At 46.9% G+C, this 23,167-nt stretch overlaps 1 protein-coding gene across 1 annotated transcript in view; it reads left to right on the top strand.

The window, feature by feature from the left end:
• Positions 1 to 23,167, top strand: part of LOC124010647 (collagen alpha-1(XXIII) chain-like) — a 485,745-nt gene that overhangs the window by 235,189 nt on the left and 227,389 nt on the right. Inside the window, exons 10-11 of the mRNA XM_046323317.1 lie at positions 1,537 to 1,596; positions 19,915 to 19,995. Coding sequence (XP_046179273.1) covers positions 1,537 to 1,596; positions 19,915 to 19,995 — 141 coding nt within the window. The remainder of the gene's footprint in view (positions 1 to 1,536; positions 1,597 to 19,914; positions 19,996 to 23,167) is intronic.

The raw sequence follows: 23,167 nt of genomic DNA, 5'->3' as shown, positions 1-23,167 counted from the left end.
TGAAAGGATAGATTAAAGAAGTCCCATTCACGACAATACATTATTTCTAGTTTATAATGGTACTATATGAGTTAATGAATGAATATATTTTTTATTTTCGTTTCTGTTAGCGACCCAACCTTTACGGTATTAATTAGCACATTGTTAAAGAAATATCCATTCTTGACCATATGTTTACTGATTACTATGCAATGGACTCTACCTCTACTGCATGTATCACTGGGGATGAGGAGATATCAGTACAGGTAGTATATAGATCCATCTTACTGCATTTCAACATTATAGTTACCCATGTGGCTAATAGACTGTCACACACCTGTTGTACATTTACCATTGGTAGCTAGCCTCCATTTGAAGTCTGTAACCTTGATAGCTATCTGCTACTTGAGGTCTGTAACCTTGATAGCTATCTGCTACTTGAGGTCTGCAACCTTGGTAGCTACTGGCTACTTGAGGTCTGCAACCTTGGTAGCTACTGGCTACTTGAGGTCTGCAACCTTGGTAGCTACTGGCTACTTGAGGTCTGCAACCTTGGTAGCTACTGGCTACTTGAGCTCTTCAACCTTGATAGCTAGCTGTTACTTGAGGTCTGCAACCTTGGTAGCTACCTACGACTTGAGGTCTGCAACCTTGGTAGCTAGCTGTTACTTGAGGTCTGTAACCTTGATAGCTAGCTGTTACTTGAGGTCTACAACCTTGGTAGCTAGCTGTTACTTGAGGTCTGTAACCTTGATAGCTAGCTGTTACTTGTGGTCTACAACCTTGGTAGCTAGCTGTTACTTGAGGTCTACAACCTTGGTAGCTAGCTGTTACTTGAGGTCTGTAACCTTGATAGCAATCTGTTACTTGAGGTCTGCAACCTTGTTGGCTAGCTGTTACTTCAGGTCTGCAGCCTTGGTAGCTATCTTCTGCTTGATGCCTGCAATCTTGTTAGTTATCTGTTACCTGAGGTCTGCAACCTTGGTAGCTAGCTGCTACCTCAGATCTACAACCTTGGTAGCTAGTTGCTACTTGAGTTCTGCAGCCTTGATAGCTAGCTGTTACTTCAAGTCTGCAACCTTGTTAGGTGCATATACAGTAGCTACATGGTGCTCCACCTTTCCTCCAACAGGTGACTCACCCTTCTCTGTGTTATCCCCCTCCTCTCCTCCCCACTCCTCCCCTCCCCTCACCTCCCTCCTCTCCTCCCCTCCCCTCACCCCCCTCCTCTCCTCCCCACTCCTCCCCTCACCTCCCTCCTCTCCTCCCCACTCCTCCCCTCCCCTCACCCCCTCCTCTCCTCCCCACTCCTCCCCTCCCCTCACCTCCCTCCTTTCCTCCCGCCTCTCCTTTCCACTCCTCTTCTCCCCTCTCCTCTCCCCCTTCTCTCCTCCCCACTCCTCCCCTCCCCTCACCTCCCTCCTTTCCTCCCGCCTCTCCTTTCCACTCCTCTTCTCCCCTCTCCTCTCCCCCTCCTCTCCTCTCCCTCCTCCACTCATCCCTTCTCCCCATCTCCTCTACCCCATCCATCTCTCTCCTCCCCCTCTCGTCCCCCAGGGCCCTACTCCCCACAACTCATACGCTGGTCTGCACAGTAATCAGATCCTCACCGTCAAGGTTTGTCCCTCCGTAGCTCTGGTCTCCCAGCAGTCCTCTGTCTCTCATGCTCTGCTGGCCTTCCTGTCTCTCTCCACTGGACTACAGCTGCTGGGTCACCTCTGGCCTCTCAACCCTGACCTCTTACTTGGAACCTCACTCTGTCCTCAGCACCATTCTGTCTCTCCTGGCGAATGGAAGGAAGCTGCAGCCTGTAATCTGTCCCTGACTGATTACATCACTGATTTATTTTTATTTTTTTCTCTGTTTTTCTTTCCCTCTATCTCTCTGTCTCTCTGTCTCGTTCCCTTTCAATACTCTGCTCTGCATCCTCTCTGTGGTCTATTCTCCACTTCCCTCTCTTCCTTCTCTTCCCTCTCTTCCTTCTCTTCGCTCTCATCCTTCTCTTCGCTCTCATCCTTCTCTTCCCTCTCATCCTTCTCTTCCCTCTCATCCTTCTCTTACCTCTCTTCCTTCTCTTCCCTCTCTTCCCTCTCATCCTTCTCTTCCTTCTCTTCCTTCTCTTCCCTCTCTTCCCTCTCATCCTTCTCTTCCTTCTCGTCCTTCTCTTCCCTCTATTCCGTCTCTTCCCTCTCTTCCTTCTCTTTCATCTTCCCTCTCTCCATTCTCTTCCCTCTCTTCCTTATCTTCCCTCTCTTCCCTCTCTTCCTTCTCGTCCTTGTCTTCCCTCTATTCCTTCTCTTCCCTCTCGTCCTTCTCTTTCATCTTCCCTCTCTTCATTCTCTTCCTCTCTCTTCCTTCTCTATCCCTCTTCTTCCTTCTCTTCTTCTCTTCCCTCTTCCTTCTCTTCCCTCTCTTCCTCTCTTCCTTCCTTTCTCTTTTCTCTTCCTTCTCTTCCCTCTCTTCCCTCTCTTCCTTCTCTATCCCTCTTCCTTCTCTTCCCTCTCTTCCTTCTCTATCCCTCTTCCTTCTCTTCCCTCTCTTCCTTCTCTTACCTCTCTTACTTCTCTTTCCTCTCTTCCTTCTCTTCCCTCTCTTACTTCTCTTTCCTCTTTTCCTTCTCTTACCTCTCTTCCTTCTCTTACCTCTCTTCCTTCCTTTCCTTCTCTTCCTTCTCTTCCCTCTCTTACTTCTCTTTCCTCTCTTCCTTCCTTTCCTTCTCTTGCCTCTCTTACTTCTCTTTCCTCTCTTCCTTCCTTTCCTCTCTTCCTTCTCTTCCCTCTCTTCCCTCTCTTCCTTCTCTATCCCTCTTCCTTCTCTTCCCTCTCTTACTTCTCATTCCTCTCTTCCTTCTCTTCCCTCTCTTACTTCTCCTTCCTCTCTTCCTTCTCTTCCTTCTCTTTCCTCTCTACCTTCTCTTTCCTCTCTTCCTTCTCTTCCCTCTCTTCCTTCTCTTACTTCTCTTTCCTCGTTTCCTTCTCTTCCTTCTCTTCCTTCTCTTACTTCTCTTTCCTCTTTTCCTTCTCTTCCTTCTCTTACTTCTCTTTCCTCTCTTCCTTCTCTTCCCTCTCTTCCCTCTCGTCCTTCTCTTCCTTCTCTTCCCTCTCTTCCTTCTCTTCCCTCTCTTCCATCTCTTCCCTCTCTTCCTTCTCTTCCCTCTCTTACCTCTCTTACCTCTCTTCCTTCTCTTTCCTCTCTTCCCCCTCTTCCCTCTCTTCCCTCTCTTTCTCTTCTCTTTCCCTCTCTTCCCTCTCTTCCTCTCTTCTTCCTTCTCTTCCCTCCTTCCTCTTTCTCTTCCCTCTCTTCCTTCTCTTCCCTCTCTTTCTCTTCCCTCTCTTTCTCTTCCCTCTCTTCCCTCTCTTCCTCTCTTCCTTCTCTCTCTCCTCTCTCTTCCTCTCTTCCTTCTCTTTTCCTCTCTTCCTTCCTTTCCTTCTCTTGCCTCTCTTACTTCTCTTTCCTCTCTTCCTTCCTTTCCTTCTCTTCCCTCTCTTCCCTCTCTTCCTTCTCTATCCCTCTTCCTTCTCTTCCCTCTCTTCCCTCTCTTCCTTCTCTATCCCTCTTCCTTCTCTTCCCTCTCTTACTTCTCATTCCTCTCTTCCTTCTCTTCCCTCTCTTACTTCTCTTTCCTCTCTTCCTTCTCTTCCTTCTCTTTCCTCTCTTCCTTCTCTTTCCTCTCTTCCTTCTCTTCCCTCTCTTCCTTCTCTTACTTCTCTTTCCTCGTTTCCTTCTCTTCCTTCTCTTACTTCTCTTACTTCTCTTTCCTCTTTTCCTTCTCTTCCTTCTCTTACTTCTCTTTCCTCTCTTCCTTCTCTTTCCTCTCTTCCCTCTCTTCCCCCTCTTCCCTCTCTTCCCTCTCTTCCCTCTCTTCCTTCTCTTCCTTCTCTCCTTCCTTCTCTTCTTCTCTTCCCTCTCTTCCCTCTTTCCTCTCTTCCCTCTCTTCCCTCTCTTCCCTCTCTTTCCTCTCTTCCATCTCTTCCTCTCTTCCTTCTCTTTCCTCTCTTCCCTCTCTTCCTTCTCTTCCCTCTCTTCCCTCTCTTCCTTCTCTTTCCTCTTTTCCTTCTCTTCCCTCTCTTCCCTCTCTTCCCTCTCTTCCTTCTCTTACCTCTCTTCCTTCTCTTTCCTCTCTTCCTTCTCTTACCTCTCTTCCTTCTCTTTCCTCTCTTTCCTCTCTTCCCTCTCTTCCCCCTCTTCCCTCTCTTCCCTCTCTTCCCTCTCTTCCTTCTCTTTCCTCTCTTCCTTCTCTTTCCTCTCTTCCTTCTCTTTCCTCTCTTCCTTCTCTTTCCTCTCTTCCTTCTCTTTCCTCTCTTCCCTCTCTTCCTTCTCTTACCTCTCTTCTTCTCTTACCTCTCTTCCTTCTCTTTCCTCTCTTCCTTCTCTTACCTCTCTTCCTTCTCTTTCCTCTCTTCCTTCTCTTACCTCTCTTCCTTCTCTTACCTCTCTTCCTTCTCTTACCTCTCTTCCTTCTCTTACTTCTCTTCCTTCTCTTCCCTCTCTTCCTTCTCTTACCTCTCTTCCTTCTCTTACCTCTCTTCCTTCTCTTTCCTCCCTTCCTTCTCTTACCTCTCTTCCTTCTCTTTCCTCTCTTCCTTCTCTTACCTCTCTTCCTTCTCTTACCTCTCTTCCTTCTCTTACTTCTCTTCCTTCTCTTCCCTCTCTTCCTTCTCTTACCTCTCTTCCTTCTCTTACCTCTCTTCCTTCTCTTTCCTCCCTTCCTTCTCTTACCTCTCTTCCTTCTCTTTCCTCTCTTCCTTCTCTTACCTCTCTTCCTTCTCTTTCCTCTCTTCCTTCTCTTACCTCTCTTCCTTCTCTTTCCTCTCTTCCTTCTCTTACCTCTCTTCCTTCTCTTTCCTCTCTTCCTTCTCTTCCCTCTCTTCCTTCTCTTACCTCTCTTCCTTCTCTTACCTCTCTTCCTTCTCTTCCTCTCTTCCCTCTCTTCCCCTTCTCTTCCTTCTCTTTCCTCTCTTCCTTCTGTTTCCTCTCTTCCTTCTCTTCCTTCTCTTCCCTCTCTTCCCTCTCTTCCCTCTCTTCCCTCTCTTCCTTCTTTTCCTTCTCTTCCTTCTCTTACTTCTCTTCCCTCTCTTCCTCTCTTTCCTCTCTTCCCTCTCTTCCCCCTCTTCCCTCTCTTCCCTCTCTTCCATCTCTTCCCTCTCTTCCTTCTCTTTCCTCTCTTCCCTCTCTTCCTTCTCTTCCCTCTCTTCCTCTCTTCTTCCTTCTCTTTCCTCTTTTCCTTCTCTTCCCTCTCTTCCCTCTCTTCCTCTCTTCCCTTCCTTCTCTTACCTCTCTTCTCTTCCCTCTTTCCTCTCTTCCTTCTCTTCTCCTCTCTTCCTTCTCTTTCCTCTCTTCCTTCTCTTCTTCCTTCCTTCTCTTCCCCTCTCTTCCCTCTCTTCCCCCTTCCTCTTCTTCCTTCTCTTTCCTCTCTTCCTTCTCTTTCCTCTCTTCCTTCTCTTTCCTCTCTTCCTTCTCTTTCCTCTCTTCCTTCTCTTTCCTCTCTTCCCTCTCTTCCTTCTCTTACCTCTCTTCTTCTCTTCCTTCTCTTACCTCTTCTTCTTCTCTTTCTCTCTTCCTTCTCTTACCTCTCTTCCTTCTCTTTCCTCTCTTCCTTCTCTTACCTCTCTTCCTTCTCTTACCTCTCTTCCTTCTCTTACCTCTCTTCCTTCTCTTACTTCTCTTCCTTCTCTTCCTCTCTTCCTTCTCTTACCTCTCTTCCTTCTCTTACCTCTCTTCCTTCTCTTTCCTCCCTTCCTTCTCTTACCTCTCTTCCTTCTCTTTCCTCTCTTCCTTCTCTTACCTCTCTTCATTCTCTTACCTCTCTTCCTTCTCTTACTTCTCTTCCTTCTCTTCCCTCTCTTCCTTCTCTTACCTCTCTTCCTTCTCTTACCTCTCTTCCTTCTCTTTCCTCCCTTCCTTCTCTTACCTCTCTTCCTTCTCTTTCCTCTCTTCCTTCTCTTACCTCTCTTCCTTCTCTTTCCTCTCTTCCTTCTCTTACCTCTCTTCCTTCTCTTCCTCTCTTCCTTCTCTTTCTCTTCCTTCTCTTACCTCTCTTCCTTCTCTTACCTCTCTTCCTTCTCTTCCCTCTCTTCCTCTCTTCCCTCTCTTCCTTCTCTTACCTCTCTTCCTTCTGTTTCCTCTCTTCCTTCCTTTCCTCTCTTGCCTCTCTTACTTCTCTTTCCTCTCTTCCTTCCTTTCCTTCTCTTCCCTCTCTTCCCTCTCTCTTCCTTCTCTATCCTCTTCCTCTCTTCCCTCTCTTCCCTCTCTTCCTCTATCCCTCTTCCTTCTCTTCCCTCTCTTACTTCTCATTCCTCTCTTCCTTCTCTTCCCTCTCTTACTTCTCTTTCCTCTCTTCCTTCTCTTCCTTCTCTTTCCTCTTCCTTCTCTTTCCTCTCTTCCTTCTCTTCCCTCTCTTCCTTCTCTTACTTCTCTTTCCTCGTTTCCTTCTTCCTTCTCTTCCTTCTCTTACTTCTCTTTCCTCTTTTCCTTCTCTTCTTCTCTTATTTCTCTTTCCTCTCTTCCTTCTCTTTCCCTCTCTTCCCCCTCTTCCTCTCTTCCCTCTCTTCCTCTCTTCCTCTTTTCCTCTCTTCCTTCTCTTACTTCTCTTCCCTCTCTTCCTTCTCTTTCCTCTCTTCCTCTCTTCCCCCTCTTCCCTCTCTTCCCTCTCTTCCATCTCTTCCTCTCTTCCTTCTCTTTCCTTCTTCCCTCTCTTCCTTCTCTTCCCTCTCTTCCCTCTCTTCCTTCTCTTTCCTCTTTTCCTTCTCTTCCCTCTCTTCCCTCTCTTCTTCTTCCTTCTCTTTCCTCTCTCTTCTCTTTCCTCTCTTCCTTCTCTTCCCTCTCATCCTTCTCTTACCTCTCTTCCTTCTCTTCCTCTCTTCCCTCTCATCCTTCTCTTCCTTCTCTTCCTTCTCTTCCTCTCTTCCCTCTCTTCCCTCTCATCCTTCTCTTCCTTCTCGTCCTTCTCTTCCCTCTATTCCGTCTCTTCCCTCTCTTCCTTCTCTTTCATCTTCCCTCTCTCCATTCTCTTCCCTCTCTTCCTTATCTTCCCTCTCTTCCCTCTCTTCCTTCTCGTCCTTGTCTTCCCTCTATTCCTTCTCTTCCCTCTCGTCCTTCTCTTTCATCTTCCCTCTCTTCATTATCTTCCCTCTCTTCCTTATCTTCCTCTCTTCCTTATCTTCCCTCTCTTCATTCTCTTCGCTCTCATCCTTCTCTTCCCTCTCATCATTCTCTTCCCTCTCTTCCTTCTCTATCCCTCTTCCTTCTCTTCCTCTCTTACTTCTCTTTCCTCTCTTCCTTCCTTCCTTCTCTTCCTTCTCTTCCCTCTCTTCCCTCTCTTCCTTCTCTTACCTCTCTTCTTCTTCTTCCTTCTCTTACCTCTCTTCCTTCTCTTTCCTCTCTTCCTTCTCTTACCTCTCTTCCTTCTCTTTCCTCTCTTCCTTCTCTTACCTCTCTTCCTTCTCTTACCTCTCTTCCTTCTCTTACCTCTCTTCCTTCTCTTACTTCTCTTCCTTCTCTTCCCTCTCTTCCTTCTCTTACCTCTCTTCCTTCTCTTACCTCTCTTCCTTCTCTTTCCTCCCTTCCTTCTCTTACCTCTCTTCCTTCTCTTTCCTCTCTTCCTTCTCTTACCTCTCTTCATTCTCTTACCTCTCTTCCTTCTCTTACTTCTCTTCCTTCTCTTCCCTCTCTTCCTTCTCTTACCTCTCTTCCTTCTCTTACCTCTCTTCCTTCTCTTTCCTCTCTTCCTTCTCTTACCTCTCTTCCTTCTCTTTCCTCTCTTCCTTCTCTTACCTCTCTTCCTTCTCTTTCCTCTCTTCCTTCTCTTACCTCTCTTCCTTCTCTTTCCTCTCTTCCTTCTCTTACCTCTCTTCCTTCTCTTACCTCTCTTCCTTCTCTTACCTCTCTTCCTTCTCTTCCCTCTCTTCCCTCTCTTCCCTCTCTTCCTTCTCTTACCTCTCTTCCTTCTGTTTCCTCTCTTCCTTCCTTTCCTTCTCTTGCCTCTCTTACTTCTCTTTCCTCTCTTCCTTCCTTTCCTTCTCTTCCCTCTCTTCCCTCTCTTCCTTCTCTATCCCTCTTCCTTCTCTTCCCTCTCTTCCCTCTCTTCCTTCTCTTACCTCTCTTCCTTCTCTTTCCTCTCTTCCCTCTCTTCCCTCTCTTCCTTCTCTATCCCTCTTCCTTCTCTTCCCTCTCTTCCCTCTCTTCCTTCTCTATCCCTCTTCCTTCTCTTCCCTCTCTTACTTCTCATTCCTCTCTTCCTTCTCTTCCCTCTCTTACTTCTCTTTCCTCTCTTCCTTCTCTTCCTTCTCTTTCCTCTCTTCCTTCTCTTTCCTCTCTTCCTTCTCTTACCTCTCTTCCTTCTCTTTCCTCTCTTCCTTCTCTTACCTCTCTTCCTTCTCTTTCCTCTCTTCCTTCTCTTACCTCTCTTCCTTCTCTTTCCTCTCTTCCTTCTCTTACCTCTCTTCCTTCTCTTACCTCTCTTCCTTCTCTTACCTCTCTTCCTTCTCTTCCCTCTCTTCCCTCTCTTCCCTCTCTTCCTTCTCTTACCTCTCTTCCTTCTGTTTCCTCTCTTCCTTCTCTTCCCTCTCTTCCCCTCTTCCTCTCTTCCCTCTCTTCCCTCTCTTCCTTTTTCCTTCTCTTCCTTCTCTTCTTCTCTTCTTCTCTTCCTTCTCTTTCCTCTCTTCCCTCTCTTCCCCCTCTTCCTCTCTTCCCTCTCTTCCATCTCTTCCCTCTCTTCCTTCTCTTTCCTCTCTTCCCTCTCTTCCCTCTCTTCCTTCTCTATCCCTCTTCCTTCTCTTCCCTCTCTTCCCTCTCTTCCTTCTCTATCCCTCTTCCTTCTCTTCCCTCTCTTACTTCTCATTCCTCTCTTCCTTCTCTTCCCTCTCTTACTTCTCTTTCCTCTCTTCCTTCTCTTCCTTCTCTTTCCTCTCTTCCTTCTCTTTCCTCTCTTCCTTCTCTTCCCTCTCTTCCTTCTCTTACTTCTCTTTCCTCGTTTCCTTCTCTTCCTTCTCTTCCTTCTCTTACTTCTCTTTCCTCTTTTCCTTCTCTTCCTTCTCTTATTTCTCTTTCCTCTCTTCCTTCTCTTTCCCTCTCTTCCCCCTCTTCCCTCTCTTCCCTCTCTTCCCTCTCTTCCCTCTTTTCCTTCTCTTCCTTCTCTTACTTCTCTTCCCTCTCTTCCTTCTCTTTCCTCTCTTCCCTCTCTTCCCCCTCTTCCCTCTCTTCCCTCTCTTCCATCTCTTCCCTCTCTTCCTTCTCTTTCCTCTCTTCCCTCTCTTCCTTCTCTTCCCTCTCTTCCCTCTCTTCCTTCTCTTTCCTCTTTTCCTTCTCTTCCCTCTCTTCCCTCTCTTACCTCTCTTCCTTCTCTTTCCTCTCTTCCTTCTCTTTCCTCTCTTCCTTCTCTTCCCTCTCATCCTTCTCTTACCTCTCTTCCTTCTCTTCCCTCTCTTCCCTCTCATCCTTCTCTTCCTTCTCTTCCTTCTCTTCCCTCTCTTCCCTCTCTTCCCTCTCATCCTTCTCTTCCTTCTCGTCCTTCTCTTCCCTCTATTCCGTCTCTTCCCTCTCTTCCTTCTCTTTCATCTTCCCTCTCTCCATTCTCTTCCCTCTCTTCCTTATCTTCCTCTCTTCCCTCTCTTCCTTCTCGTCCTTGTCTTCCCTCTATTCCTTCTCTTCCTCTCGTCCTTCTCTTTCATCTTCCCTCTCTTCATTATCTTCCCTCTCTTCCTTATCTTCCCTCTCTTCCTTATCTTCCTCTCTTCATTCTCTTCGCTCTCATCCTTCTCTTCCCTCTCATCATTCTCTTCCCTCTCTTCCTTCTCTATCCCTCTTCCTCTCTTCCCTCTCTTACTTCTCTTTCCTCTCTTCCTTCCTTTCCTTCTCTTCCTTCTCTTCCCTCTCTTCCCTCTCTTCCTTCTCTTACCTCTCTTCTCTCTTCCTTCTCTTACCTCTCTTCCTTCTCTTTCCTCTCTTCCTTCTCTTACCCTCTTCCTTCTCTTTCCTCTCTTCCTTCTCTTACCTCTCTTCCTTCTCTTACCTCTCTTCCTTCTCTTACCTCTCTTCCTTCTCTTACTTCTCTTCCTTCTCTTCCCTCTCTTCCTTCTCTTACCTCTCTTCCTTCTCTTACCTCTCTTCCTTCTCTTTCCTCCCTTCCTTCTCTTACCTCTCTTCCTTCTCTTTCCTCTCTTCCTTCTCTTACCTCTCTTCATTCTCTTACCTCTCTTCCTTCTCTTACTTCTCTTCCTTCTCTTCCCTCTCTTCCTTCTCTTACCTCTCTTCCTTCTCTTACCTCTCTTCCTTCTCTTTCCTCCTTCCTTCTCTTACCTCTCTTCCTTCTCTTTCCTCTCTTCCTTCTCTTACCTCTCTTCCTTCTCTTTCCTCTCTTCCTTCTCTTACCTCTCTTCCTTCTCTTTCCTCTCTTCCTTCTCTTACCTCTCTTCCTTCTCTTACCTCTCTTCCTTCTCTTACCTCTCTTCTTCTCTTCCCTCTCTTCCCTCTCTTCCCTCTCTTCCTTCTCTTACCTCTCTTCCTTCTGTTTCCTCTCTTCCTTCCTTTCCTTCTCTTGCCTCTCTTACTTCTCTTTCCTCTCTTCCTTCCTTTCCTTCTCTTCCCTCTCTTCCCTCTCTTCCTTCTCTATCCCTCTTCCTTCTCTTCCTTCTCTTACCTCTCTTACTTCTCTTTCCTCTCTTCCTTCCTTTCCTTCTCTTCCCTCTCTTCCTCTCTTCCTTCTATCCCTCTTCCTCTCTTCCCTCTCTTCCTCTCTTCCTTCTCTTACCTCTCTTCCTTCTCTTTCCTCCCTTCCTTCTCTTACCTCTCTTCCTTCTCTTTCCTCTCTTCCTTCTCTTACCTCTCTTCCTTCTCTTACCTCTCTTCCTTCTCTTACTTCTCTTCCTTCTCTTCCCTCTCTTCCTTCTCTTACCTCTCTTCCTTCTCTTACTCTCTTCCTTCTCTTTCCTCCCTTCCTTCTCTTACCTCTCTTCCTTTCTTTCCTCTCTTCCTTCTCTTACCTCTCTTCCTTCTCTTTCCTCTCTTCCTTCTCTTACCTCTCTTCCTTCTCTTTCCTCTCTTCCTTCTCTTACCTCTCTTCCTTCTCTTTCCTCTCTTCCTTCTCTTACCTCTCTTCCTTCTCTTACCTCTCTTCCTTCTCTTACCTCTCTTCCTTCTCTTCCCTCTCTTCCCTCTCTTCCCTCTCTTCCTTCTCTTACCTCTCTTCCTTCTGTTTCCTCTCTTCCTTCTCTTCCCTCTCTTCCCCCTCTTCCCTCTCTTCCCTCTCTTCCCTCTCTTCCCTCTTTTCCTTCTCTTCCTTCTCTTACTTCTCTTCCCTCTCTTCCTTCTCTTTCCTCTCTTCCCTCTCTTCCCCCTCTTCCCTCTCTTCCCTCTCTTCCATCTCTTCCCTCTCTTCCTTCTCTTTCCTCTCTTCCCTCTCTTCCCTCTCTTCCTTCTCTATCCCTCTTCCTTCTCTTCCCTCTCTTCCCTCTCTTCCTTCTCTATCCCTCTTCCTTCTCTTCCCTCTCTTACTTTCATTCCTCTCTTCCTTCTCTTCCCTCTCTTACTTCTCTTTCCTCTCTTCCTTCTCTTCCTTCTCTTTCCTCTCTTCCTTCTCTTTCCTCTCTTCCTTCTCTTCCCTCTCTTCCTTCTCTTACTTCTCTTTCCTCGTTTCCTTCTCTTCCTTCTCTTCCTTCTCTTACTTCTCTTTCTCTTTTCCTTCTCTTCCTTCTCTTATTTCTCTTTCCTCTCTTCCTTCTCTTTCCCTCTCTCCCTCTCTTCCCTCTCTTCCCTCTCTTCCCTCTTTTCCTTCTCTTCCTTCTCTTACTTCTCTTTCCTCTCTTCCTTCTCTTTCCTCTCTTCCCTCTCTTCCCCCTCTTCTCTCTTCCCTCTCTTCCATCTCTTCCCTCTCTTCCTTCTCTTTCCTCTCTTCTCTCTTCTTCTTCTCTTCCCTCTCTTCCTTCTCTTTCCTCTTTTCCTTCTCTTCCCTCTCTTCCCTCTTCTCTCTTCCTTCTCTTTCCTCTCTTCCTCTCTTTCCTCTCTTCCTTCTCTTCCCTCTCATCCTTCTCTTACCTCTCTTCCTTCTCTTCCCTCTCTTCCCTCTCATCCTTCTCTTCCCTCTTCCTTCTCTTCCCTCTCTTCCCTCTCTTCCCTCTCATCCTTCTCTTCCTTCTCGTCCTTCTCTTCCCTCTATTCCGTCTCTTCCCTCTCTTCCTTCCTTTCATCTTCCCTCTCTCCATTCTCTTCCCTCTCTTCCTTATCTTCCCTCTCTTCCCTCTCTTCCTTCTCGTCCTTGTCTTCCCTCTATTCCTTCTCTTCCCTCTCGTCCTTCTCTTTCATCTTCCTCTCTTCATTATCTTCCCTCTCTTCCTTATCTTCTCTCTTCCTTATCTTCCCTCTCTTCATTCTCTTCGCTCCTCCTTCTCTCTTCCCTCTCATCATTCTCTTCCCTCCTTCTCTCTATCTCTTCTCTTTCCCTCTTTCCTTCTTCCTTCCTTTCCTCTCTTCCTTTCCCTCTCTCTCTTACCTCTTCCTTTCTCTTGGAGGACTTCTCTTCTTCCTTCTCTCTCTCTTCTCTTACCTCTCTTCCTTCTCTTCCTCTCTTCCTTCCTTCTCTTCCTTCTCTTACTTTCTTCCTTCTCTTACCCTCTCTTCCTTCTCTCTTCTCTTCTTCCTCTCTTCCTTCTCTTTCTCTTACCTTCTCTCTTCCTTCTCTTACCTGGTTCTTCCTTCTCTTTCCTCTCTTCCTTCTCTTCTCTCTTCCTTCTCTTTCTCTCTTCCCTCTCTTGGAGGACTTCTTCCTTCCTCCTCTCTTCTCTTACCTCTCTTGTCTTGCCTCTCTTCCTTCTCTTACCTCTCTTCCTTCTCTCTTACTCTCTCTTCCTCTCTTGTCTTCCTCTCTTCCTCTCTTCCTTCTCTTACCTGGTTCTTCCTTTCTTCTTTCTCTCTTCCTTCTCACCTCTCTTCTTCTCTTACCTCTCTTCCTTCTCTTCCCCTCTTCTCTTCCTTCTCTTCCCTCTCTTTCCTTCTCTTCTCTTCTCTTACCCTTCCTCTCTTCCTTCTCTTAGGACCTTCCTTCTCTTTTCCTCTCTTCCTTCTCTTACCTCTCTTCCTCTTACCTCTCTTCCTTCTGGAGGACTCCTTCTTCTTACTCTTCTTCCTTCTCTTCCTTCTCCTTCCCTCTCTTCCACACCTTCTTCTCTTCCTCCTCTCTTCCTCTTCCTTCTCTTTCTCTTACCTCTCTCTTCTCTCTTCCTTCTCTTACCTCTCTTCCTTCTCTTTCCTCCTTCTCTTTCCTTCTCTTCCCTCTTCCCTCCTTGCCTCTCTTCCCTCTCTTCCTTCTCTTACCTCTCTTCCTTCTCTTTCCTCTCTTCCTTCCTTCCTCTTTGCCTCTCTTACTTCTCTTTCTCTCTTCCTTCCTTTCCTTCTCTTCCTCTCTTCCCTCTCTTCCTCTCTCTTCCTTCTCTCCTCTCACCTCTCTTCCTTCTCTTACCTCTCTTCCTTCTCTTTCCTCCCTTCCTTCTCTTACCTCTCTTCCTTCTCTTCCTCTCTTCCTTCTCTTACCTCTCTTCCTTCTCTTACCTCTCTTCTTCTCTTACTTCTCTTCCTTCTCTTCCCTCTCTTCCTTCTCTTACCTCTCTTCCTTCTCTTACCTCTCTTCCTTCTCTTTCCTCCCTTCTCTCTTACCTTCTCTTCCTTCTCTTTCCTCCCTTCCTTCTCTTACCTCTCTTCCTTCTCTTCCTCTCTTCCTTCTCTTACCTCTCTTCCTTCTCTTTCCTTCTTCTTCTCTTACCTCTCTTCCTTCTCTTTCCTCTCTTCCTTCTCTTACCTCTCTTCCTTCTCTTACCTCTCTTCCTTCTCTTACCTCTCTTCCTTCTCTTCCTCCTTCCCTCTCTCTTCCTTCTCTTACCTCTCTTCCTTCTGTTTCCTCTCTTCCTTCTTTCCTTCTCTTGCCTCTCTTACTTCTCTTTCCTCTCTTCCTTCCTTTCCTTCTCTTCTCTCTTCCCTCTCTTCCTTCTCTATCCCTCTTCCTTCTCTTCCCTCTCTTCCCTCTCTTCCTTCTCTATCCCTCTTCCTTCCTCCCTCTCTTACTTTCATTCCTCTCTTCCTTCTCTTCCTCTCTTACTTCTCTTTCCTCTCTTGTTCTCTTCCTCTCTCTTTCTCTCTTCCTTCTCTTTCCTCTCTTCCTTCTCTTCCCTCTCTTCCTTCTCTTACTTCTCTTTCCTCGTTTCCTTCTCTTCCTTCTCTTCCTTCCTTACTTCTCTTTCTCTTTTCCTTCTCTTCCTTCTCTTACTTCTCTTTCCTCTCTCTTCCTTCTCTTTCCCTCTCTTCCCTCTTCCTCTCTTTCCCTCTCTTCCCTCTCTTCCCTCTTTTCCTTCTCTTCCTTCTCTTACTTCTCTTCCTCTCTTCCTTCTCTTTCCTCTCTTCCCTCTCTTCCCCCTCTTCCCTCTCTTCCCTCTCTTCCATCTCTTCCCTCTCTTCCTTCTCTTTCCTCTCTTCCCTCTCTTCCTTCTCTTCCTCTCTTCCCTCTCTTCCTAATAGGATTTCCTCTTTTCCTTCTCTTCCTCTCTTCCCTCTCTTACCTCTCTTCCTTCTCTTTCCTCTCTTTCTCTTTCCTCTCTTCCTTCTCTTCCCTCTCATCCTTCTCTTACCTCTCTTCCTTCTCTTCCCTCTCTTCCCTCTCATCCTTCTCTTCCTTCTCTTCCTTCTCTTCCCTCTCTTCCCTCTCTTCCCTCTCATCCTTCTCTTCCTTCTCGTCCTTCTCTTCCCTCTATTCCGTCTCTTCCCTCTCTTCCTTCTCTTTCATCTTCCCTCTCTCCATTCTCTTCCCTCTCTTCCTTATCTTCCCTCTCTTCCCTCTCTTCCTTCTCGTCCTTGTCTTCCCTCTATTCCTTCTCTTCCCTCTCGTCCTTCTCTTTCATCTTCCCTCTCTTCATTATCTTCCCTCTCTTCCTTATCTTCCCTCTCTTCCTTATCTTCCCTCTCTTCATTCTCTTCGCTCTCATCCTTCTCTTCCCTCTCATCATTCTCTTCCCTCTCTTCCTTCTCTATCCCTCTTCCTTCTCTTCCCTCTCTTACTTCTCTTTCCTCTCTTCCTTCCTTTCCTTCTCTTCCTTCTCTTCCCTCTCTTCCCTCTCTTCCTTCTCTATCCCTCTTCCTTCTCTTCCCTCTCTTCCTTCTCTATCCCTCTTCCTTCTCTTCCCTCTCTTCCTTCTCTTACCTCTCTTACTTCTCTTTCCTCTCTTCCTTCTCTTCCCTCTCTTACTTCTCTTTCCTCTTTTCCTTCTCTTACCTCTCTTCCTTCTCTTACCTCTCTTCCTTCCTTTCCTTCTCTTCCTTCTCTTCCCTCTCTTACTTCTCTTTCCTCTCTTCCTTCCTTTCCTTCTCTTGCCTCTCTTACTAGTCTCTTTCCTCTCTTCCTTCCTTTCCTCTCTTCCTTCTCTTCCCTCTCTTCCCTCTCTTCCTTCTCTATCCCTCTTCCTTTCTTCCCTCTCTTACTTCTCATTCCTCTCTTCCTTCTCTTCCCTCTCTTACTTCTCCTTCCTCTTCCTTCTCTTCCTTCTCTTTCCTCTCTACCTTCTCTTTCCTCTCTTCCTTCTCTTCCCTCTCTTCCTTCTCTTACTTCTCTTTCCTCGTTTCCTTCTCTTCCTTCTCTTCCTTCTCTTACTTCTCTTTCCTCTTTTCCTTCTCTTACTTCTCTTCTTCCTCTCTTCCTTCTCTTCCCTCTCTTCCCTCTCGTCCTTCTCTTCCTTCTCTTCCCCTCTTCCTTCTCTTCCTCTCTTCCATCTCTTCCCTCTCTTCCTTCTCTTCCCTCTCTTACCTCAGGGACCTCTCTTCCTTCTCTTTCCTCTCTTCCCCCTCTTCCCTCTCTTCCCTCTCTTCCTTCTCTTTCCTCTCTTCCCTCTCTTCCCTCTCTTCCTTCTCTTCCCTCTCTTTCCTCTCTTCCTTCTCTTCCCTCTCTTCCGTCTCTTCCCTCTCTTCCCTCTCTTCCCTCTCTTCCTTCTCTTCCCTCTCTTCCCTCTCTTCCTTCTGTTTCCTCTCTTCCTTCCTTTCCTTCTCTTGCCTCTCTTACTTCTCTTTCCTCTCTTCCTTCCTTTCCTTCTCTTCCCTCTCTTCCCTCTCTTCCTTCTCTATCCCTCTTCCTTCTCTTCCCTCTCTTCCCTCTCTTCCTTCTCTATCCCTCTTCCTTCTCTTCCCTCTCTTACTTCTCATTCCTCTCTTCCTTCTCTTCCCTCTCTTCTTCTCTTTCCTCTCTTCCTTCTCTTCCTTCTCTTTCCTCTTCCTTCTTCTCTTCCTCTCTTCCTTCTCTTCCCTCTCTTCCTTCTCTTACTTCTCTTTCCTCGTTTCCTTCTCTTCCTTCTCTTACTTCTCTTACTCTCTTTCTCTTTTCCTTCTCTTCCTCTCTTACTTCTCTTTCCTCTCTTCCTTCTCTTTCCTCTCTTCCCCCTCTCTTCCCTCTTCCCTCTCTTCCCTTCTTCCCTCTTTTCCTTCTCTTCCTTCTCTTACTTCTCTTCCCTCTCTTCCTTCTCTTTCTCTCTTCCTCTCTTCCCCCTCTTCCTCTCTTCCCTCTCTTCCATCTCTTCCTCTCTTCCTTCTCTTTCCTCTCTTCCCTCTCTTCCTTCTCTTCCTCTCTTCCCTCTCTTCCTTCTCTTTCCTCTTTTCCTTCTCTTCCCTCTCTTTCTCTTCCCTCTCTTCCTTCTCTTACCTCTTCTCTCTCTTTCCTTCTTCCTTCTCTTACCTCTCTTCCTTCCTTCCTCTCTTCCTCTCTTCCCTCTTCCCTCTCTTCCCTCTCTTCCTCTCTTCCTTCTCTTTCCTCTCTTCCTTCTCTTTCCTCTCTTCCTTCTCTTTCTCTCTTTTCTCTTTCCTCTCTTCCTTCTCTTTCTCTCTTCCCTCTCTTCCTTCTCTTACCTCCTTCTCTCTTCCTTCTCTTACCTCTCTTCCTTCTCTTTCCTCTCTTCCTTCTCTTACCTCTCTTCCTTCTCTTTTCTCTTCCTTCTCTTCTCTCTTCCTTCTCTTACCTCTCTTCCTTCTCTTACCTCTCTTCCTTCTCTTACTTCTCTTCCTTCTCTTCCCTCTCTTCCTTCTCTTACCTCTCTTCCTTCTCTTACCTCTCTTCCTTCTCTTTCCTCCCTTCCTTCTCTTACCTCTCTTCCTTCTCTTTCCTCTCTTCCTTCTCTTACCTCTCTTCCTTCTCTTACCTCTCTTCCTTCTCCTCTCTTCCTTCTCTTCCCTCTCTTCCTTCTCTTACCTCTCTTCCTTCTCTTACCTCTCTTCCTTCTCTTCCTCCTTCCTTCTCTTACCTCTCTTCCTTCTCTTTCCTCTCTTCCTTCTCTTCCTCTCTTCCTTCTCTTACCTCTCTTCCTTCTCTTCCCTCTCTTCCTTCTCTTCCTCTCTTCCTTCTCTTCCTTCTCTTCCTTCTCTTCCTTCTTCCTCTCTTCCTCTCTTCCTTCTCTTACCTCTCTTCCTTCTCTTTTCTTCTCTCTTCCTTCTCTTACCTCTCTTCCTTCTCTTTTCCTCTCTTCCTTCTCTTCCTTCTCTTCCTTCTCTCTCTCTCTTCCTTCTCTTTCCTCTCTTCCTTCTCTTACCTCTCTTCCTTCTCTTCCCTCTTCCTTCTCTTACCTCTCTTCCTTCTCTTACTTCTCTTCCTTCTCTTCCTCTCTTCTCTTCCTTCTCTTCCCTCTCTTCCTCTCTTACCTCTCTTCCTTCTCTTTCCTCTCTTCCTTCTCTTACCTCTCTTCCTTCTCTTACCTCTCTTCCTTCTCTTACTTCTCTTCCTTCTCTTCCTCTCTTCCTTCTCTTACCTCTCTTCCTTCTCTTTCCTCTCTTCCCTCTCTTCCTTCTTCCTCTCTTCCTCTCTTCCTTCTCTCTCTTCCTTCTCTTTCCTCTCTTCCTTCTCTTTACCTCTCTTCCTTCTCTTCCTCTCTTCCTTCTCTTACCTCTCTTCCTTCTCTTTCCTCTCTTCCTTCTCTTACCTCTCTTCCTTCTCTTTCCTCTCTTCCTTCTCTTACCTCTCTTCCTTCTCTTTCCTCTCTTCCTTCTCTTACCTCTCTTCCTTCTCTTCCTCTCTTCCTTCTCTTACCTCTCTTCCTTCTCTTACCTCTCTTCCTTCTCTTACCTCTCTTCCTTCTCTTACCTCTCTTCCTTCTCTTACCTCTCTTCTTTCCCTCTCTTCCTTCTCTTCCCTCTCTTCCTTCTCTTACCTCTCTTCTTCTCTTACCTCTCTTCCTTCTCTTTCCTCCCTTCCTTCTCTTACCTCTCTTCCTTCTCTTTCCTCTCTTCCTTCTCTTACCTCTCTTCCTTCTCTTTCCTCTCTTCCTTCTCTTACCTCTCTTCCTTCTCTTTCCTCTCTTCCTTCTCTTACCTCTCTTCCTTCTCTTACCTCTCTTCCTTCTCTTACCTCTCTTCCTTCTCTTACCTCTCTTCCTTCTCTTCCCTCTCTTCCTTCTCTTACCTCTCATCCTTCTCTTCTCTCTCTTCCTTTTCTCTCTCTTTCCCTGTTGTCATCTGTTCTCCTGCTTCAGATGGTCTTTCCCCGCTATGACCATGGCTTTATGTCTGGTGACCAGTCCAACTTCCAGAGACGCTTAATAAAGGTACACCTCCACTAAGGCATGTGTGGACCTCTAACCAGCTCTAACACTTTCACTGCTGGTTGATATCTCTCATTCACTGCTTGATATCGCTCACCCTTTTCTTCATTATCTCTCTCTCTGTTGCTTCCTCACACTTCCCCAGCTCTCTGCTGCTGTCTCAGTTCATCCATCTCTTCATGCACACATTATTGGATGTTTGTTTCAGGATGTGCTGTGTTCGTTTTTATGTGTGTGTATGCTTGTATTTTCCTATGATGCCTGTTTTGAAACATGGCAAACCAGTAGAAACCCTCTCTGAGGAGAACTGCAGGGCCACATGTTAGAGACGCTTCAGGAATGTGTGCTTTTCATTACATTGGGAATAGAACAGCTTTGTTGGTGGAGCTATGCTAATTATCTACACAGGGAAACAGGCCTAGAGTCTGATGGGTGAAGACCTGGAGAGTATCAGTCTAAATGAAAAGGTCCTTCTCTCACATCTCACCACAACACACAGGATCAGACCATCACATTCAGTATGTCTGTGAGGCAGAATGCTGGGAATATCCATGTGAATAGCATGAGAAGACTGGTTAAAACAATGGATCCAGTTAAACAAGAACAGAGCAGGGAAACGCGAGCATGATGAGGGTCAACTTTAGGCATTGGATTACTTGACCACAGTCTGAAAATACTGCTGTGGATTTTCCTTAGTGGGATTGTGCTAATTGTGTTAAGGGAAGTTAAAAAGTACCAAGGAGGGAAGTTTTTGCCATGTAGATTGTATTTCCATTGGTAAAACAACCTTTCATGCGAGATGGTTCATTTTGGCTAGATAACTGCAGGAAGAAATGAAACACTTTTCATAGTTCAGTTTATGTTCTATTTAATACTTAGTTAACACATCTCGTGCCTGGGAGAGTTTGTTTGTGTGTGTGTGTGTGTGTGTGTGTGTGTGTGTGTGTGTGTGTGTGTGTGTGTGTGTGTGTGTGTGTGTGTGTGTGTGTGTGTGTGTGTGTGTGTGTGTGTGTGTGTGTGTGTGTGTGTGTGTGTGTGTGTGTGTGTGTGTGTATAGTGTATAGTGTATAGTGTATAGGTGTGTATTAGTTTTGGTGTGTGTGTGTGTGTGTGTGTGTGTGTGTGTGTGTGTGTGTGTGTGTGTGTGTGTGTGTGTGTGTGTGTGTGTGTGTGTGTGTGTGTGTGTGTGTGTGTGTGTGTGTGTGTGTGTGTGTGTGTGTGTGTGTGCGTGTGCGTGTGCGTGTGCGTGCGTGCGTGTGTGTGTGTTTGTTTGTCATATGGTAAATATTTTAATTTTCTCCATATTCGTTGGTTTGTCGCCATCTTTCGCTCATTCCTTTCATCTTTCTTTCCCTCTCTCTTATCCCTCTGATGTGTCGTCCTGCAGGGTGACCAAGGGTCTCCTGGCCCCAGAGGCCCTCCTGGAAATACGGGAAAAGATGGGCCCCGTGGCCCGGCTGGAGAACAGGTAACAGCATTACCTTACACACAAATATCACACACACCTACAGGTAAAGTTGGAATATACACATACCCCCACGTATGCGCACAATGGATTCACATACACCCACATACACCACATACACCCACATACCCCCACGTATACCTACAATGGATTCACATATTCCCACATAAACACATAACTTTCCATTGTCTTTATGGTTCTCTCCTCCCTCTCCTCGGGTTCTCCTTCTATTGACCATCACTGTGTTCTCTCTTAGTTCCAGCTGATGATGGAGAACTAGGTTTAACACCATTAGTTTCTGGTCACTCCAACACCTTAGTCATCAATAGCTGTGTCGACCACAACCGTGTTAATCTGGTCGTGTTGACCATAGGGGTGTGACAGTGATGGAGAGTGATGGGGGAGGGTCTACTCTGAGTGCAGGGACCCCACGTTGACCGAAGCCTAATGTGCTGCCAGCGAGCTGCGAGCTGCTTTACCTAAAACAGCTCAAAATAGGCCTCTTCTGGTTTCTGTAAGAGAAGGCCACAATGTCATCCAGCTAGTCTTAGTCTCTCCCAGCCTTCCATACCCCCCCCCCCCCAAGCCTCCCCTACCCCAGCCCTGTCACTCTGTGCTCATGTAACAGATATGGCATTCTCTCTGGGTTCACCAACAGTTTCCCTGCCTCGCCAAACAATAGCTCTTTCGCCTTAGGCCGTCACTGTTTCACTGTTTTAACTTTAACCCAGCCTGGGTTTGATTAATCTAGAACAACAGGCATAAACTGTGGTTGGAGGGCAGGAGGGCTTAAGGGTAAGTTGTTTTTATCCAAGATCAACACTGTTACCCATATTGGCAATTGGCATGGTGTCGAAGCTGGTCTTAAATGAAAAATGTCAGTAAGAGGGCATTTATTTAACCTAGTCCTTATTCAATGTACTTTCTGAATTAATTAAAGGAGTTGCAGAACGCAAATCAGCAAAACAAAGCAGGGTGGTAGCCCTGTCCATGTTGAAGTCAGACGTGTGAGAAACACAGTGAAGAAGGAGTGCTGTTCCCTGAGTCAATGTGCTATCTCTGTCTCTCTCTCTTTCCACCTCTCTCTCGCTCTCTCTCTAATGAGGAGGGTTTAAGATCAGAGGGTCAGGGACATGCTGTCCACCATGTCATGAGATTACATAATAAGGGGAGGATGGTAAAGGTGAGAGGGCAGAAGACTTGGGAAACGGTTTTCCCAGTGGCATCGAAGGGCAACAGACTGGAGGAGAATAGTTATTGTTGATTCAGAAACTATTAGACAATAGGGTCCAAAGGTGAAGAGAGAGGGGAGAGTGTGTGTGGTGGTCTGTGTACGTACGTGCACCCATACGTTTAGAGAGACAGGAAGAGAGCTGAGAGACCTGAGAGACCTGAGGGACTTAAGAGACCTGTCTGTCTGTCTGTCTGTCTGTCTGTCTGTCTGTCTGTCTGTCTGTCTGTCTGTCTGTCTGTCTGTCTGTCTGTCTGTCTGTCTGTCTGTCTGTCTGTCTGTCTGTCTGTCTGTCTGTCTGTCTGTCTGTCTGAGGGGATGCTTACACAACATCCCCAAGGCCAACTCTCCTGACCTGGCCTCTCCATGGAGGACTTCAACACACCTGGTTCTCTCTTGTCTTGCCTCTCTATGTAGGACTTCAACACACCTGGTTCTCTCTTGTCCTGCCTCTCCATGTAGGACTTCAACACACCTGGTTCTCTCTTGTCCTGCCTCTCCATGTAGGACTTCAACACACCTGGTTCTCTCTTGTCCTGCCTCTCTATGGAGGACTTCAACACACCTGGTTCTCTCTTGTCCTGCCTCTCCATGGAGGACTTCAACACACCTGGTTCTCTCTTGTCCTGCCTCTCTATGGAGGACTTCAACACACCTGGTTCTCTCTTGTCCTGCCTCTCCATGGAGGACTTCAACACACCTGGTTCTCTCTTGTCCTGCCTCTCTATGGAGGACTTCAACACACCTGGTTCTCTCTTGTCTTGCCTCTCTATGGAGGACTTCAACACACCTGGTTTCTCTTGTCTTGTCTTGACTTCAACACACCTCTCTTGGAGGACTTCAACACACCTGGTTCTCTCTTGTCTTGCCTCTCTATGGAGGACTTCAACACACCTGGTTCTCTCTTGTCTTGCCTCTCTATGGAGGACTTCAACACACCTGGTTCTCTCTTGTCTTGCCTCTCTATGGAGGACTTCAACACACCTGGTTCTCTCTTGTCTTGCCTCTCTATGGAGGACTTCAACACACCTGGTTCTCTCTTGTCTTGCCTCTCTATGGAGGACTTCAACACACCTGGTTCTCTCTTGTCTTGCCTCTCTATGGAGGACTTCAACACACCTGGTTCTCTCTTGTCCTGCCTCTCTATGTAGGACCTCAACACACCTGGTTCTCTCTTGTCCTGCCTCTCCATGGAGGACTTCAACACACCTGGTTCTCTCTTGTCCTGCCTCTCTATGGAGGACTTCAACACACCTGGTTCTCTCTTGTCCTGCCTCTCCATGGAGGACTTCAACACACCTGGTTCTCTCTTGTCCTGCCTCTCTATGGAGGACCTCAACACACCTGGTTCTCTCTTGTCCTGCCTCTCTATGGAGGACTTCAACACACCTGGTTCTCTCTTGTCCTGCCTCTCTATGGAGGACCTCAACACACCTGGTTCTCTCTTGTCTTGCCTCTCTATGGAGGACCTCAACACACCTGGTTCTCTCTTGTCCTGCCTCTCTATGGAGGACCTCAACACACCTGGTTCTCTCTTGTCCTGCCTCTCTATGGAGGACCTCAACACACCTGGTTCTCTCTATGGAGGACCTCAACACACCTGGTTCTCTCTTGTCCTGCCTCTCTATGGAGGACTTCAACACACCTGGTTCTCTCTTGTCCTGCCTCTCTATGGAGGACCTCAACACACCTGGTTCTCTCTTGTCCTGCCTCTCTATGGAGGACCTCAACACACCTGGTTCTCTCTTGTCCTGCCTCTCTATGGAGGACCTCAACACACCTGGTTCTCTCTTGTCCTGCCTCTCTATGGAGGACTTCAACACACCTGGTTCTCTCTTGTCCTGCCTCTCTATGGAGGACCTCAACACACCTGGTTCTCTCTTGTCCTGCCTCTCTATGGAGGACCTCAACACACCTGGTTCTCTCTTGTCCTGCCTCTCTATG

The sequence above is a fragment of the Oncorhynchus gorbuscha genome, linkage group LG23 (assembly GCF_021184085.1).
Source record: "Oncorhynchus gorbuscha isolate QuinsamMale2020 ecotype Even-year linkage group LG23, OgorEven_v1.0, whole genome shotgun sequence".
Lineage (NCBI taxonomy): Eukaryota > Metazoa > Chordata > Actinopteri > Salmoniformes > Salmonidae > Oncorhynchus > Oncorhynchus gorbuscha.
This window is presented reverse-complemented; position numbering and strand designations above follow the sequence as displayed.